Here is an 18,053-nt window from a genome sequence, read left to right as displayed (position 1 = left end):
GCTATAAATATGATTATCTTTCAAATTGTTTTGTAAAAATTTTCTTAGCATAATTATTATTAAAAAAGGATGACATTTAACAAATAAGTTTATTTTTTAAAAATAAATTATTGAAAAGTTATAGAATGCACTCTTAAAAGGAGTTTACAAATGCACTCTATTTGTTTCGGCATTCAAGAGAATTTATTAGTCTAATTTTATTAATAGACGTCTACATTGTAATTATTTAGGGCATCCTACGAAATTTTGAAAAATTCAAAAAAAATCAACGCACTGAAAATACGGTTTAACAATCTATTTCACACGCGTACAAAATAAAAAAGTCTCGCGTGTAACATACTGTTTGAACCTTGTTTTCAACGTATTAAATTCTTTCGAATCTCTCAAAATTTTACAAGATGTGTTAAATAACTACAATGTAAATAACTATAAAAAATTTAAACTAAAATTTTTTCTCAAATACTAAAACAAATAAAGAGTGCATTAGTTCTATATTATGTACTCAAAGTTTTTCTATTTTTTTTAAGCTAAGGTTTTATTTTGACTACAGTAGCCACATGACATACATATGTTATCTCCCAACCATGCACACCAGCCCTCTCAAGTGTATCTAAATCCTAATTTTTAAGTCAAAGATCTCAATTCTTCAAAATTACAATAAAGCCCCAAATTTTTTCAATGTTTCCCATTTTAGCCCCAAATTCAACACTTACTTTTCTAACACACCCTTTCAAGCCTTCTCTTTTTCAAAATGCCCCTAGGTCTAAGGTTTTTGTTTACTTTTAAGCCCTTTCTCTTCTACCTTCCGGTAAGCCTTTACACTAATTTGGTGTAAAATCTACACTAAATCTGTATATAATTTTTAACTTTTCATACAACAATTCTAATAATTCACACCAAATAAATACATTTTACTTAAAAGATCTTACATTTTATATTATTTACATGATTAACCTAAAATAGCTATTTATAATATAATCATATCATAACTACTAATAAGAATTTAAAATTTTAAATTAATTTAATAAAAAAATTATTAAATCAACTAAACATTACACATTTTTTTTTTAAAAAAAAACTTCAAATAAAATAACACCTACATAATTTAATTTTCTAAATTATTACGGTGTTCCCACACATGTTTAATTAATACATTTCGAAGAACATAGTGAACATCCATATCCTTTTGTCTATGTCAGTCAAGAAAATATTATACTATTTTGATATTTTTCAAAACTAAGATATTTAAGTAATCAATTTAACTACTAAATTATCATTTTACTTAATGTTTATTTTTATTTATATTGTTCTTTTTAATTTTATAACTTAATGTTATGTTATTTTTATTTCATTTAATATTAGTATTTTTGTTATTATTATTTTATATTTTTTAATATATCAGTGCTTGAAATTAATAAATACTTTTGTGATAATTTTTTATTTGAGAACTAAAATGTAAGATTTGTCTTTTAAAATAAAGATTAGAATAATAATAATAATAAAAAAGTTCTACACCAAATTAGTGTAAATTTAAAATCAAATACCATTAATGTGTAGAATTTGGTGCACAATTTTTTGTGAAATGATGTGAAAATTTCATACTAATTTAGTAAAAGAGCATTGATAATATTGGCACCACAGCTGTCTATCACCTTTTATATGTGTTATTCTACAATTGATTAACAATATTCTTAAAAACTATTATCTTAAATTATATGAGATCCGATACTTAATTACATCAATAAAAGTATGACATCAAAGAAAGTGTTAGGCACCAATAATACATTTTAACATTTTTCTTAATGAAGTGATGGAAATGTTCTCATTAAGTCAAAGATCTCAACTCTTCAAAATTACAATAAAGCCCCAAAAACTTTTCGGTGTTTCCCATCTTAGCCCCAAATTCAACACTTACTTTTCCAACGCACCCTTTCAATCCTTCTCGGTGGTTCTAGGGTTTCCGTCTACCTTTAAGCCCTTGCTCTTCCTCCTTCCGGTAAGCCCTTCTCTCAATGCCTCCAACTCCGTTTCCTCTTTCTTCACTCTCATCAGTTTTGAGAAAAATATATAATTATTCTTATGATTTGAGGCTTTAAGCTGTAATTTGTAGGATTGATTTTTTTTTTCTGTATAATTTGTTAATGTAGCGTTTGTAGTGTATTAATTTGGTGTTTGAAAATTCTGGGTATTCTTTTTCCATAAAAGCTCTTTACATTTTTCATAGATTTGCTCTTTGAATTAATATTGAATTGGTTCAGTTTATTGCTAAAATATTTTGGGTTGACCCACCATGGAAATACTCTGCCCCATCAAATTTTATGAATCATTTTGCTATAGAAAGGTTGTTTGGGATGATAAAACCCTCAAGCCATTTTTTGTTAATTATATTGTAATGTGATAAATTCTAAGTGTGGTTACTGGTTGTTATACACTGAATTTCATATTGATATAGTGGATATAAGATTAGGGGCTGTGAAATTTTGTGAATTCTTACAGTATGTTGAACAGTGCATTACCTTTTTCGTTTTGTTAAAAATAAAATCTTGTGTTTTGTAAATGAATATGATTTTATTGTCTCAAGGTGACAGAGCAAGTGTTTTTTGTTCTGTTATTCGGCTATGCTAAAGTGTTTTTTGTTCTGTTATTCGGCTATGCTAAAGTGTTGTCATTAGATCATGGACTGGTATGAGGGTCATATTTTTAATGCTTCCCTGTAAAGAGGTTCAATGCTATTGGGACATTTTGTGTTGATCACATAAAGTTATTATTGATTTTGGAATGATAACAGTCTAGAGATGATATTGGTTCATGATTTTGAAACCGTGATGAAGAATAACTGCATTCATATTTCACGTTTTTCTTTAAGATTATAGTTTTAATTTCTTTACTTGAAAATGAAATGGGTGAAGGTCTTGATGGCAAGGCCAAAGCTTATTTTAATCTGCCAGTCTCTTGGTAAATTCGTCACAAATGAGGACGGAACGTTATTATATGCTGGTGGAGAGGCCCATGCAGTAGACATTACCCCTGAAACTTTATTCAATGATCTCAAGTTGAAACTAGCTGAAATGTGGAACTTAGCCTACGAGTCCTTGTCCATCAAGTACTTTCTTCCAGGAAATAGGCGAACTCTGATCACTTTGGCTAACGATAAAGATCTGAAAAGGATGTATGAGTTTCATGGGAATTCAGTAACCGCTGATGTTTACATCCAAGGAAAAGCAGGTTTTGATCGTGAAGCTTTGAGCTTTCCTGGAAGGTATATTTGATTTCATTTTGTCAGGTCGTTGTGCTTTTTTTAGGACCACATACTGCTGTTTTCTATTTACTAAATGTTTCATTGAGAATCTCACTTTTCAGCTTATACTGTTTGTATTGCATCTGAAATTAAAAGTTTCATACATTCATTTGATACTATTTTCTGGTTTTAATGGAATGATTTCAGCACCGTTCATACTGTAATTTGAATCACGATTTTTGGTATATCACAAATAATATGCATTGAATCGTATTGTTTATTATTTGTAGGACTGCTGGATTAAAAGAAGCTGAAGCCATAATGCCCGTTGCTGCCTGTGTGGCAGCAGCTCCTACCAATTCTGATATTGTTGTTACTCCTTTAGTTGTGAAGCATTCAATTTCAGTGCCTTCTGTTGCTAATCTCACCCCTGTCACTCCAGTTTCCTCGTTCTCTCACACTACATCAACACCAGGTGATTATTATATTTGTCGAAGATGTTGTTAAAATTTCCAGTAAATTAAACTTATACCTTTTGACCACTTATTTTACCATATGACTGATGCAGGTGCTGCTAGTTCCACTCCACCTGATTCCACATCTGATGCCAATGCTAAAAATTCACCTTCAGTTGATATGGATTCTACCCCTGCTGAAACTGTTAAAAAAAGAAGACGTTCTGCATCTTGGAAAGGTGATGCCAATGGTCCTACTATTGTTGCAAACACTAATGATGGCGGGAAGAAAAGGAAGACTACACCTCGGAGAAAAAGTATCTCAAAGCGTAATACTGATGCAGTTGAAGATGATGTGGAGCAGAAACAAGATAATTCTAGTGGTAATGCTGCTCTTGTTAGTTCTGCTGATGTTCCCCCAGAGAGATTAATGGAATTGTGGAAAGATGGCATCACTGGTGTAGGTCAGGAATTCAAAAGTGTCTATGAATTTCGTGAGGCACTGCAGAGGTATGCCATTGCACACCGTTTTATGTACAGGCTAAAAAAGAATGACACAAATCGTGCGAGTGGCAGATGTATAGCAGAAGATTGTTCTTGGAAGATTTATGCATCTTGGGACTCATCAACACATTCATTTAAAATAAAAAATATGAATGAAACACATACATGTGGAGGTAAATCCTGGGAGTCGGCTCATCCAGCTAAGAATTGGGTCGTAAGTATCATAAAAGATAGATTACAAGATAGCCCACATCACAAACCAAAGCAACTAGCGAAAAGCATTCTTCAAGATTTTGGGGTAGAGCTAAACTATACCCAAGTATGGCGCGGCATTGGAGATGCGAGGCAGCAACTGCATGGTTCATACAAGGAGGCATATAATCAGCTACCTTGGCTTTGTGAGAAGATGACAGAGGCTAATCCCGGTAGCTTAATAAAGCTTTTCATTAGTGATGAAAAAAGATTTGAGCGCCTCTTTTTATCGTTTCATGCTTCCATACATGGCTTTCAGATTGGCTGTCGCCCGATCTTGTTTCTTGAAGCTACATCAATGAAATCAAAGTTCCACGAGGTTCTGTTGACAGCAAGTGCATTGGATGGAGATGACAGTGTCTTTCCAGTTGCATTTGGTGTAGTTGACAACGAGAATAATGATAATTGGCAGTGGTTCTTGGAGCAATTGAAATCTGTACTTTTAATTTCACAATCCATAACTTTTGTCTCTGACAGAGAGAAGGAATTAAAGAGTGCAGTGCTTAATCTATTTGAGAATGCTCACCATGCTTACTCTATATACCACCTTCTAGAAAGCTTCAAAAGAAGCTCGAAAGGTCCATTCAATGGGGAAGGCAAGAACTCATTACCAATAAATTTTTTGGCTGCTGCCCACGCAATCCGACTTGACACTTTCAAACTACATACTGAGCAAATTAAAAAGGTGTCTTCCCAAGCCTATGATTGGTTAATGGATGTTGAGCAGGAATACTGGACAAGCACATCATTCAAGGGCGAACCTTATAACCATGTTACTTTAAATGTTGCAGAAACCTACACCAAGTGGATGGAGGAAGTGCGTGAAGCACCGATAGTACAGAAGATCGAACTGCTGCAATGTAAGACTATGGAATTAATAAATACTGGTAGAACAGATTCAAGTAAGTGGTGTACAAAACTTACACCATTGAAGGAGCAAAAACTCCGAGAGCAAAGGAATAAAGCTTATGGTCATAAAGTACTGTTTTCTTCTGACACCCTTTTTGAGGTTCATGGTGATTCCACTAATGTTGTGAACGTTGAGACATGGAGCTGTAGCTGTCTTGGTTGGAAACGATCTGGTTTGCCTTGCTCACATGCCGTTGCAGTCTTCTCTTGCACCGGTCGAAACATTTATGATTACTGCTCAAGATACTTCACAGCTGATAGCTTCAGGTTAACATATTCTGAAACCATAAACTCTGTAAATTCCAATATGAAGTCGATGAATAATGATGATAAGACTAAGTTAGAGACTACCCTTGTTCTTCCTCCTGTAACCTCACGCTCACCAACCCAAAACAAGAAAAAGGAGAGTGAAACAGGAGCAGTCAAGAAGGTTAGACCAGTTACTTGCACAAGGTGCAAGGAAACAGGGCACAACAAAGCCACATGCAAGGCAAACTAATAAAGTTCTTTTTGGATTTGTTTTCTTTTGTATAGTTCTTGTTCATATTTTTCTCAGCCATGGATGTAAGTATTCAGCTCCATCACATCAAATTGAATTTGCTGTGTACCTCTCTAATTTGAGGGATACTTTTTTGCAGTTAGACTTTTAGTGGTAAATGTTTAGGATTTTCTTTCATGTGTTATTTAGTCGCGCATGATAGCTTTCTAAAAATCCAAATCCAATTGGTACATTTTTATCAAATTGATCCATTTTCCTGAAATGTATTATTATTATGGGAAATTTACATCATTTACTAATTTTTCCATTTTTCTTTCAAATATACTGTGACACGGTAAAGTTAACTTTTTTACTGTTTTTATTTTTTTTGTTTATTACGGCAGTATACTGCCTTGGTCTTGATTCAATTTGTATATATAAAAAGTTTACAAGAATTAATTGATGACTCTCATGTCACTTTCATTTCATGTCATATTTTTTTTTATTTAAATTTGAAATTGATTGATGACTCTCATGTCACTTTCATTTCATGTCAATTTTTTTTTTATTTAAATTTAAAATTTAATTTTAACTCACATTTTTTACTTAATTTGAACGTGGGTACAATTGACCCACGTGATCCCTATTTCCAATAATTTATATATGTATTTTATTTCTCTCTCTATCTCTTTTTGTGGGTTAAAATCTATAGAAAATTTCTTGAAATTAGTGTTTAAGATAAAGAACATCAACAAAGACTTTACATAAAACCCTTCTCCCCACTCTTCACTATTTCAAAAACTTACGAAGCTCACTCATTTCATTCATTTTGTTACTTGGGTTTTGAGAGAGAAAAGCAAGAAGAAAAATACAGAGGAAGAAGAACAACAACAGACAACTCAAACTTTCCAAGTAAAAAAAAATCTTTTTTTCTTTATTTATTTTTTCTAGAACAACATAAACTTTACTTGGTTTTTGTTGTTTCACTAATTCAGTTTTTTTTTTTCTTTTTTGGGGTTGTAGTTTAGCTCTGATTTTGTGAGTGGTGGTGTTGTATCGTTTGATGACTCTTATGGCTTATTTTGTTATTGTTTTTTTTATGCTTGTTTTTTATATTCTTTATTTTTTTTTGTGTTGTTTTAGTTTTGTTTTAATAGTGTTTTCTTATGTTTTTTTATAGGATTGGAAATCCAAGTACACCCTATCGGAATACTACCATTCTAGAGTTTTTTTATGCTTGTTTTTATGTTCTTTATTTTTTTTTTGTGTTGTTTTAGTAGTGTTTTATTATGTTTTTTATAGGATTGAAAATCCAAGTACACCCGATCGGAATACTACCATTCCAGAGTTATAAACTCTGGTTATTACTCTGTTATTGAAGATATTAAAAAACTTCTTACTGAAACCCAATTAAATATGTTTTCAAAAACTGTATTGGAAGTTGTTTTTGATTGCGTTGTAGCTGTAAACTTTCTTCAGTGTTTCTTTGTCTTTGTATGCCTGACCTTTTCAACTTCTGGTTATTGTTTATCTGTTATTAGCTTCGCATTGTTGATGTCGATTTCTGGATCTAGTTTTTTACTGTTGTTTTCAAGTTTTTCTACCATTTTTTTAGCAACCAGCTTCGCATAGTCAACTATGTCGAATTTGTCGTTTTCAAATTCTCTTGTTTTAGAGTCTCCTCCTTCTTCTAATTGGTGTTCCAATGTGTATGATTCTGTTGTTGATGTGTTATTTTCAAGTATTGTTGTGTTGTTTTCGAGCATTGTCACATTCTCTTGAAATAATTATATTTTTTTCCCATGGTCCATTGCTCTTTATGAGAATTGGTATAGATTCCATGTCCTGTCATTTTTCACAATATTTCATTTACGTGGCATTTTTTTTTTCATATTAAAACAACAATAAAATAACACTACAAAACAGTAATTTGATGTTGATTTAGTAATTTTTTCTCTTTTCCAGATTTTATGGTTTTTTTCCTGGTGTGTTAATATGATTCAGGTGTTGATTTGTCCGTCCCCAACCACGAAGGAGAGGTGCTCTTTGTGTTTTTTTACTGTTTACAGTATAAAAGTAAATATATTGGGCCTGGGCAGTATAAAAGAAATAAAAATAGGTATGGACAGTAAAAATGTAAAGTTTGCCGTGTCCCAGTATTTTTGAAAACATTCGGTAAAAAAACAGTATTTTTATAAGTTTCCCATTATTAATTGGAATTTAGCAATTCTCATCTTGGAAAGTTTATTGGATGTAAATTTAAGTGAACTTTTTGAAAATATAAAAATTTTGAAGGGTTTATTCCATTTTGAATTTTGTGTGTTAGTTTGGATCTTATATTTTTTAAAAAATTCTATTTTATAAGATCGATATATTTTAAAATATCACCAAAATAACTTTAGTGATACTAAGAGAAATACCATTTTAATGACCACATCTTAAAAATTCTATCTTGAAACAAAATATAATTTAAAAACAAATTTTGGAGTGCTTGCACATTGCACCCCTAAAAGAAGTTTGGAGGGTACCCTCTTCCTATTTTCAACATCCACATTGTTTTAATCTTATTATTTTTTATATGTATGTAATAGTGTACAACGTAGTTTTTTAAGATATTTTGTAAAGTTCTAAGAAATTTGGAATAATTTAAAATAGAGAAACTACAGTGGTCCCAAAAGCATAAAACACACCCTAAGTTGTACACAAGGAATCAGCACTGTAGGTGGGTAATAGAGGTAGTGGTGGTCAGGTGTTAGATTGTACTGACACCTACAAATTTGGTCTCCACTACCCTTTGTATGTCCAATGCTTGCCTAGGTCTTGCAGTGGCGTGGAGGATCTTTTGGCTGGTTCCCCACATGTATGTGGTACAAGACATCGTTTGTCTTGTATCTTCATGCCTTGCATCCTAAAGTTTATGTTGGGATTTTATGCCCTGAATAAAACTCATCTCAATATAGTCTTATTAATTAATGAATGAAAGAATAAGAAATTATTTTATGTTACTTGGTTCACATGATACTTTCATGATTATAATTTTAATATATAAATTCTATTAAATCTTGAATTTATGGACAATCATGATTATAGTGTTATCTACACATTAGAAAATAATCATGATTATTGTTATCTTAAATTGTATCCACTTGACGTGGCATGTCCACGTAAGCCAAAGATAGAATACATGTGGATTGCAACCCCATCAATAGTAGAACAGAGCCTCCATGTAAGATATAGCAAAACCGTCAAGCAGCGACCGAAGGGAGTGAAGTGAGCCCACAAGGAGCTGTACCAACAATCTTGGTCGTCCAAGAGGATCCTAGTTCAGTGCATATTGTTGTTTCATGACCTAATCTCTATGTCGTCATAGGTAGATGAGGTATGCACTCACCTGTAGGTAAAAGACCTAGAATCTGTATAGGAAGTGAATTGAATTTGAGCCCCAGTATTATGGTGGTTATCAGGTGCGACTACTTGAGTTTGGACGTCATTTTTTATGAGTGGTATTGAGAGTTAGAGGTCTAATGGATGGTGTGATATGCATTTGACGCTTGATTTTGTGATTAATTGTGGTCTCTCAACCTTGTTTATACATTTTGATAATGATGATGAGATATTTTATTTTAAAAGCTAACCACGCAGGAATTTTATTAAACCAATGATCCTTTGATATTAGTTGTTTTCTTAGTGGGCTTAATAAGACCACCCCATGTTTTCTCTATTTCTGGAACTCAGTATGATGCTAGTGGATGAGGAAGGTACCGTTGAGGAAGAAAGTCGTTATTAGTTTAGTCTTATTCTACTCTTTAAGCTTTCAATGAAACTGACTTTGTATTTAAGTTGGAATGGTGTTGTGGTAATTACAACACGCAAGCATACATATCGTTTTAACAAGTATTACTCACAAAGAGTGAGGTCGATCCCACGAGGATTGTAGTTAAATACGTTAAAATTAAACTCTTACTTCTATTTGGTTGAATAAAATTTGAGATAAAATTAAACTAGAAAATAATAAGAACAATAAAAATCAGGAAGCAAGTAAATTAATAGGCAAATTAACAATGAATAAAAGTTAGGACTTTCGATTTCAATTGTATCTACTGATTATGGCCTAATATGATTATCTTCTTATTACCAATTTTTATGCAATAGCAGGTTTACTAAGGTAATTTATAGTCTTTCAGATATATAAACCTCAATTGCATGCAAATTTTCTACTCTCGTGATAAATTAAACATGTAACATGCATTAAACACAGAAATCCTATAAGCTATCTAAACCATATAGGTACTCTCATCCTATATCGAAATTCAATTCTATTTCACTATAGCATGATCGACACTCACTTCTCAGATCTCGCATCAAAATCATAGATATTTAATTGGTGATCCGGCAATTAAAAGTAATTAAGTACGAATGAAATAGAATACATAAAAATTGAGAGAAAATTAAATCATATTAAAACCACAAATCAATATCAAACAATCTCCATTTAGACCCTAAAGAACTGTTTAGCTACTCTTGTTCATTGTAACAAATTTACACATATTAATTTAAGAAAAGAGAAGAAAATAGAGAAGAAAAGAATGTTGAAAAAGAGAAAGCCTCCAATATTGATTTTGATCTCTAAAATTCGTACTCCTTGATTGCTTCTGATTTCCTATTGAATTTCCCCCCCAAAACTATTGAAGTCCACTTCTTTTATTGCCAAAAAAATGATACAAAAAAATAAAAAATGCTGAAAAAACCTATTCTGCTTAGTATTAGAAGGGGATGTGAGTTTTCTACTGCGTCGACTGACAGTATTTTGGCTATAACTCTCTCGATATTGCTTAGAATTGGATGATTCAAGATATTCCGGAAACATAAAAGATAGATCTAGAACTTTTATGCTTTGACTTTCTCCAAAATATGATCAGATTATAGTCAAATTTAGACTTAAAGTTTCAGCTTTAATTTTTTGCATAATTTTTTCTATTTATAGTTCATCTTTTTGTGAGATCTTTTTATCTTTTTCCATCTTATTCTTTTGATATTTTCTAATCTTCTTCTATTTTAAATCTATAAAAATAAAAGATAAAAAGCATAAAATTGCTCCAAACAAGAGTAGAACTAAAATAAAAACACACTAAAAATTAACCTAAAAATAATATTAAAAACAACCTAACAAATGGATGGTCTGGATGACTTAAATTAGCTATGTACTAGTTAGAAAGGAGGAATGATGGATGTTAGGTATTATTTTGGTATTTTATTGACTTATTAAATCTATCTATTCGGTGACTACATAACTATGGGGATATTATTGTTCTTTTATATTAATGAATGGTCATAATTTTGTTACTAATATTTTTTATCGATATAGTTATTTTTAAATAAGTAATTTTTGATATAAGTTAAAAGATCATTTATAAGCATTATCTTCCTACAAGGGTCAAAGTGTGACCTTTGACTACCCAAGTTATGAATATTACAAATCTACCACGGTCTAGGGCTCAGGTCGTGACAGAAAAAGGTCGAGACATGAATACTTTGGATTGTTGGTGTCTCCTTCTTCTTCAATATCTACTGTAGAAGCTGCTTCTTCCTCTTCCAAGTCCTTTGAGTCATCTGGTTGTTGTAGATGTGAAGTGTTTCTTGTCTTTACCATTATACCACGAGGTTATTTACGACTTTCTCTTTAGGTAAGTTTTCTACAACTCTCAATGAAAGCACCAAAATATTGATTGAGATTTTCGGTAACCAATAATCAAAGTTGTATGAAATAATTAATGGGTGTTAGAATAGAAGATTTTTTACGTGGTTGAAGCATTGATGAGCTTTAGTCCACATGTCACTATATTTATGAAAGTATTTATTACAAGAGTTTTCTTGATCGATCCCCCTTGCTTTATATCATTGGGGGTATTTATAGCTCATAATGGTGATAAGAGGTTACCATTGTCGTGTTTGTTTGCACCATACTTTGTACAATTTCCTAAATCTCATTTTAGGGCATAATTGCCTAGTTTATGATGAATTTCGGGTTGTCTATAGGTGTTTGGTAGGATTTAACTTATCCTTCATTTGCAACTTGACGACTCGTTTATGCAATCGTCGATTGATGTATGGGATCTCGTAAAATTGAGAAATGATGGGTTTAAATCCTTAAACACGTTTGTCAGTGTAAGGCGTCAGATGCTCTTCTCCATGTCGCATTAAATCGGTATACAGTGTTTTAATCCTAAAGTGATGTGTTACACTTCATCAGTCCTCCCGTACCCATCTCCGGGTTGACTTCACTCACGAAAAAGAAAAGACAAGAGATACCTATTGTCCAGCTAGTCCCGCATGTCTTGTAACGCGGGTCTCATTGCCACCTAACTTGCTCCTGAAGCACCACATATTTTAGGAGAATTTCAAAGCAACACGTGTTATATGGTCTTATATGATTTAATAGGAATACTCTCATGTGTAACTACTAACCATACACTACCTTTACCTTTGGAATAAAAAATCCATAAGATTTTGCTAGGAAAAAAAATCTTTTGCCGTACATTTTTCTATTTTAATTTTCACCGACCCAGAAAATCCAAACTAAACCCCTTTCATTTCTCCCTTTCCCGCTGTGATCGCAAAGCCACACAGATCAAACCCAGCTACTCACTTTCTCTCCCATCCGCTTATTACGATTTTCTTTGCTATCTATGGGGAAGAGGAAGCGAACCTCGGATCACAATCAGATCCAACAATCATCGGGTATGTTCCATTTGTATTGTTCAATCACGTGTTGTTTAATTCATAATTATCCCATCTCTTCGGTTCCCAGAAAATTTACTAGAAAGAGAAATCTTTTTGGTTCGGTGTAAAAGTGTCGTTCAGTAAATTATGTATATCGGAGAACCCACTCTTGAATTTAGTTGAATTCTGTTCTTGTAACTTGATTTGTATATGTTTCTTCCCATGACCTTGTCATTCTATCATTTTCTTTTTCACTCTCAAAGACATCAAAAGGGATTTAGGGTTCTTGTGTAAGTTAAAACTATACGTTGTTGTTGTTGTTTTCTGGGTCTTTTCTCTTGAGCTATATGGTCTTTCTTGGATTGCCTTTTTCAGATTAGTAAGCTGATGATCAATATGAAACTGTTTTGGTTTTGTCGTTCTGTGTCATCTATTGCCGTTTCTTGGTTTTCATCCGTATTCTTGTTTTTATTGCACTTTGATTGGTGCAACTTAAAAAGTGGTTTAGCTTTTTGCTCTGAATCGGTCAACAAAACTTGTTGAAAGTTTGTAAAATATATTTATTAGATATAGATGTTAGTGTTGTTGTTTCATGTTGTGATGGTTGTTTTTCAATATTGTGCTTGTGATTAATTTATTACTGTATTTCTTGATATAAAACAAGATGTTGATGATAATTCTTTATTGGGTTATTTCAGACACCGTGCCATGCTCCTCAGGAATGGAGCTATTATCAGAAGAGGTACCTTGACAGTTTCATAGAAACTCTCTTATTTCAGAGTAAGGGGGCAACTATTGTTGTATAATTTTTTTTTTAATCCTTTTTTTTTATACAGAATGGTTTGCATGCAATTGATTCTAGTGAACTAAAGCCTCTTTCATCTGTCTTGGATATTGCGGATAGTTCTATGAAGCTGCAAGATGCACACCATCATCACCATCACCACCCTTCTTCTACTGGACATCATCACCAAAGCCTAAGCCGGTCATTATTCTTGAAACGCTCACGCCATCATTACGCCCATCAGTATTCTAGGCGTGGTTCGCTCAATCTTGCAAATGCATCGACTTCTCGTGGCAAAGGTACTTCTTTGCGTGAGGATAAGCTACCCTTCAAGGTGGTGACTCAAAGCAACTCGGAGTTGAGGAGGCATTCAGGTTCCTCTTTTTTATGCTTTGATTTAATTAGTTTGCTTTACAAATTCTCCATGAAGTTTGGAAGGATAGATATTGGAAGTAACTGTTCCATTGTATTATTTGGTAATGATCAAAGGAATGAAATCAAACGATTTGTATGGATGATATCATGTGCTGTCTTCTTCTTGGTTGAAAATTCTAAATTAGAGAGAGAGAAGAAGAATGAGTTTTTTGCAAGTTAGTGAATATGACTTCCCTTATGTACAATCTTTAAAAAGGTTGAATTTTTAAATGTGAATGTGATATGCATGAGTTTTTGAAGTGTTTAGATTAGAACTACTATTTTTGCTAGTTAGTGAATATGACTTCCCCTATTTACAATCTTTAACGGTTGAATTTTTAGATATGAAAAGCATGAGTTTTTGTGGAAATTTTTTGACTAGAACTACTATTTGGGTGTCGGTTATTCCAGTACAATATTGAAACTTCAATATTAATTATATTTGTATTGACATTGGTTTCAATTTTTCATTTTCCCACAGATTTTAGGGAGAAAGCATTTTTTGAGCCAGAAAGAATTAGGTCATGTGTGTCAGATCTCATATTGTCCGATCATACAAAAACAATCTGCGTAATTTGTCAGAAATCGTTGAGTCGGAAGCTTTATTTTCCAGGGATCTCTGTATCTTCTGTTCAACTTTCCTTGGTGGCGGTTCTAGCTTGTGGTCATCTCTATCATGCAGATTGTCTGGAACCAAAAACGAGTTACGAGGATAGAAGGGACCCTCCTTGCCCAGTATGTACAGGGTCACTATCTCGGGTTGACAATGGGAGAGCGCAGGATTTGCATGTAGAAGAAGACTATTGAAGTCTACACCATGATACTAATATCTAGAGAAGAGACCTTAGTATGGAAAGGGAACTCTGCTTGTCTATGCAGGCTGACCCTTTTGTTGGGCTAAGATCTTCTTGGCTTTGGAATTCCATTGTGAGTTTTGGAAGAGGTGTTGAGTAGTGTTGATATAGAATGTATTAAGCTGTTTATAACTTTTTTTTTTGTACTTTTGATAAGAGTACAAGTTTAGAAGATTAGAAGTTAAAAAAATTTCTAACTGGTAAGTAACTTGTGGATTCCATAGAAGATGATATGTTATGCAATCTTTACTATTTTATGTGATGTTTTTTTCACACAACAGTATCATACCAACGAAGGCAACCTCCTCTTGTGACATCCAACTTACACAAACAAGTGCAATTAAACATGAGGATTTAACAATGAAACTGGTCATTAAATTTGCATACTATAACTAAGAACGGTTATTTAAAACTATAACCAAACAAGTGCAATTAAACATGAAGATTTAACAATGAAATTCAAGAGCCAATTTCACTATTTCTTTTATATTATTTTAGCTATTTGGTTTGGACAGTAACATCTTGGCCAAAAACTCTGTATAAACTAGTTGATGATGGCATATTGCCAGTAGATATTTATGGTTAATAAAATGTTCTTGTTAGATACTTCTCAGGAAAAATGCTCCTGGTAAAACTATTTTGGCTATCTGCATACATTTTGCAAGCTGGTTTTCATCTTTTATTTTTATTCTCAAAAAAAAAAAAAATAAATAAAAAAAATAATAATTGGTACATTTTTTGGTTAGCAGTAATTCTTCAACATTAATTACATTGTTGCTTTAGTACAGTATGTTCTTTCGGTGGTCACAAATTGTGTTTGGTTGGAGAATATTCTCCCTCCACTATCTACTGTTATATCTTAACTTTCATTGTTATATATAGTAGTATAGTTTATTTCGGTATAGTTTTTTTACTATTTTATAATAAATACAAATAATTTATTTATATTAAATATAATGATATTAATGTAAGAAAAAATAAAAAATTAATAGTATTTGAAAGAATTACATGAAACATTTTAAATCATTATATTTTAAGAAATTTACATAGTACACTTAAAATTAGATTCTTTTTACATTTTTATGGATTATTAATTTTTTATTTTTATATTTTTACGAGTTTTTTTATATAGATTTTTACCTTTTTTTTATGACTTGAAAAGTTTAAGGGTACGATTTAGTACATGTCGAAATTAGAAAGGGAGGGGGACGGAGAATGGGAGAAATCCTCTTAAATAGAATTATACTCGTATAGACCATATATTTTAGTATAATAGCACTAAATTTATAGAATTTAATTTTCAAAAAAATGAAATTAAAATTTAGAACTAAAATTGAAGTAAAAAAAAATTCAAATATGACCAAAATTACCCTTCCATTTATAAATGAATGAATAAATTAAAAAATAATAAGTTAATACTCATTAAAACAAAAGTAATTATTTTTCTTTATTAAAAAAATTTTGGGAAATTCTTTGGTGCACCTCCCCCCAAAGGGATGTACTGATACACTTCCTTCATATTTTCGACATTCAAATAGTTTTAATTATATATATATATATAACAGTGTGTTGATATGAGAAATTAGCGTTCTAATTATCGATAAATAAGGCAAATTAATACGAACAAGGGTCCTAGATTACATGTGTTGAGCAAATGAGAGAACTTGCCTATAAATTTAGTTTGGATGGGACGAAGAGGAGATCCCGAGACCCAGCAAAAAGCTTTTCCTCGCTCCACGTGTCACAACCCCCAACGAGGGGTCCCTCGCACATCCCTTTACGAGGGGGCCTCTTCCTTGCGACCCGACCCCCAACGACGGAGTGCTTACCTTACTTGCACTGGGGGCCCCTCTCCTCGCAACTCGACCCTCAGCAAAGGGGTCTCTACCTTGTCACCATGGGGGTCCCTCGCCTTGCGATTCGACCCCTAACGAGAGGGTCTCCACCTTGCTCGTCAAGGCTCCAGTGGGGAGCCTCCTTGTCTCGCACAACATAACCTCACGAGGGCCTCACTCACACAAGAGGTCCCATCACACGAAGACCCTCATTGAAGAAAGGTTCTTGTTCAATACGTAACAACAAGAGCAGATGAATCAAGAAGAGTCACATCTCTTTCTATTAACTACTCACCAAGGGACATATACCAAGATTTCCACACTTTTAAGCATGACAAACTTAAGGACGCAAGCCATGAAGATGAAACACAAAGGACGTCTTGTACCATGTACGTGTGGGGGACCAGCTAAAAGAGCCTCCACGCCACTACAAGCCCTGTGCAAGTAGTGGACTACAAAGGGTAGTGGAAACATAATTCGTAGGTGTCCGTACGAACTGACACCTGACCACCACTACCTTTACTATCCAATTGTAGTGTTAATTCCTTCGGTACAAGTCAGGGTGTGTTTTATGCTTTTGGGACCACATGTATGTTAGGGTTTATGTCCTAAAATGACTGTAAAGATATTTTTGATTACGAATAAGAGTTGAAAATTTTGATATATGCATGAATATTAAGTTATGAATATTTAATATTGAATAATTTATATATAAATATTAGAAAATTTCTTATTCATACATGAGGTTGTGATTTGTACTGTACGGAAAATTAAGATCACTTAGCCATGAATAAAACAGTCAGCAACATATTAAAGCTTAGGAATCTTTAATCAATGGTTGCTAGTGCGGTTCATTGATGCCCGTTATTCGGGGCAAGTAATCTCAATTCAGATTACTGATGTAACATGATATCTAAGTGAAGGTGTTGTATATAATAGAGATTATATATGACAAAGTCAAAGACCGATATGTAATTAAGCTATCTTTATCAAATATGTCGTTTACTATAAGGACCTAATTCATATCATAATGATGATCAATGGTAGATTGGTCTAAATCCTGAGTAGTCATGAACTCATGTTCATGTTATTAGTTTCTTTGATTCACTCGTTAAAGTTTTCAGAAACGATGATTCTTACAACTTCTGTATTGGGAATCTAATAATGTGGATGGTTAGAAACATGATCTATAATTATGGAATCTTGACATTTCTAACGGATCGAATGTTGGTTCCCTTTATGTGTTACTTTTGGAATTGAAAATTTACGCGTAAATTTAGATTGGATCTAAATTATACTTTCACTAGTGAATTAATAGTACTAAAGGATAAAGAAGTAATTAGAATGGTAAAACAATAATTTGATAAAAAAAAATTACGAACTAACACAAAGAAGGCTAATCACTGGAATTAATTATATTAATAGATACTGTAGTGAAACTCAGTAAATATAATTATACATTTATGTTGGAAATTATTTTACTAGGATCTTAGATCTACTCACAAGTATGTTGATTAACACCCTAAATATGAACTTCTAAAACGATTATGAAATAAACACATATAAAGTTTAGGAAACCTTACATTGGGTGCAGCGGAATATAATGACTC

General features: G+C 32.6%; 2 protein-coding genes across 4 annotated transcripts; both read left to right on the top strand.

Annotated features, from left to right (window-relative positions):
* The first annotated feature begins 1,809 nt into the window (after nucleotides 1-1,809).
* LOC115725608 (uncharacterized) lies at nucleotides 1,810-6,132 on the top strand. 2 transcript variants are annotated; one of them, XM_061117081.1, is made up of 5 exons: nucleotides 1,810-1,996; nucleotides 2,910-3,259; nucleotides 3,529-3,713; nucleotides 3,807-5,134; nucleotides 5,241-6,132. In XM_061117081.1, exons 1-5 carry the CDS (start codon nucleotides 1,811-1,813, stop codon nucleotides 5,283-5,285), a joined length of 2,094 nt encoding a protein of 697 aa, XP_060973064.1. In that variant the 5' UTR covers nucleotide 1,810; the 3' UTR covers nucleotides 5,286-6,132. The 2 variants fall into 2 exon arrangements, with proteins under 2 accessions (XP_060973064.1, XP_030511053.2); XM_030655193.2 differs by having other exon boundaries at nucleotides 3,807-6,132.
* A 6,157-nt stretch (nucleotides 6,133-12,289) lies between these two features.
* LOC115694806 (uncharacterized) lies at nucleotides 12,290-14,870 on the top strand. 2 transcript variants are annotated; one of them, XM_030621898.2, is made up of 4 exons: nucleotides 12,290-12,574; nucleotides 13,255-13,298; nucleotides 13,393-13,714; nucleotides 14,236-14,870. In XM_030621898.2, exons 1-4 carry the CDS (start codon nucleotides 12,523-12,525, stop codon nucleotides 14,559-14,561), a joined length of 744 nt encoding a protein of 247 aa, XP_030477758.1. In that variant the 5' UTR covers nucleotides 12,290-12,522; the 3' UTR covers nucleotides 14,562-14,870. The 2 variants fall into 2 exon arrangements, with proteins under 2 accessions (XP_030477758.1, XP_030477759.1); XM_030621899.2 differs by having other exon boundaries at nucleotides 12,304-12,574; nucleotides 13,393-13,639.
* The last annotated feature ends 3,183 nt before the right edge of the window (nucleotides 14,871-18,053 follow it).

This window comes from Cannabis sativa, chromosome 6 (genome assembly GCF_029168945.1).
Source record: "Cannabis sativa cultivar Pink pepper isolate KNU-18-1 chromosome 6, ASM2916894v1, whole genome shotgun sequence".
Classification (NCBI taxonomy): Eukaryota; Viridiplantae; Streptophyta; class Magnoliopsida; order Rosales; family Cannabaceae; genus Cannabis; species Cannabis sativa.
Note: the sequence above shows the minus strand (reverse complement) of the source record. Positions and strands in the feature narration are given on the sequence as shown.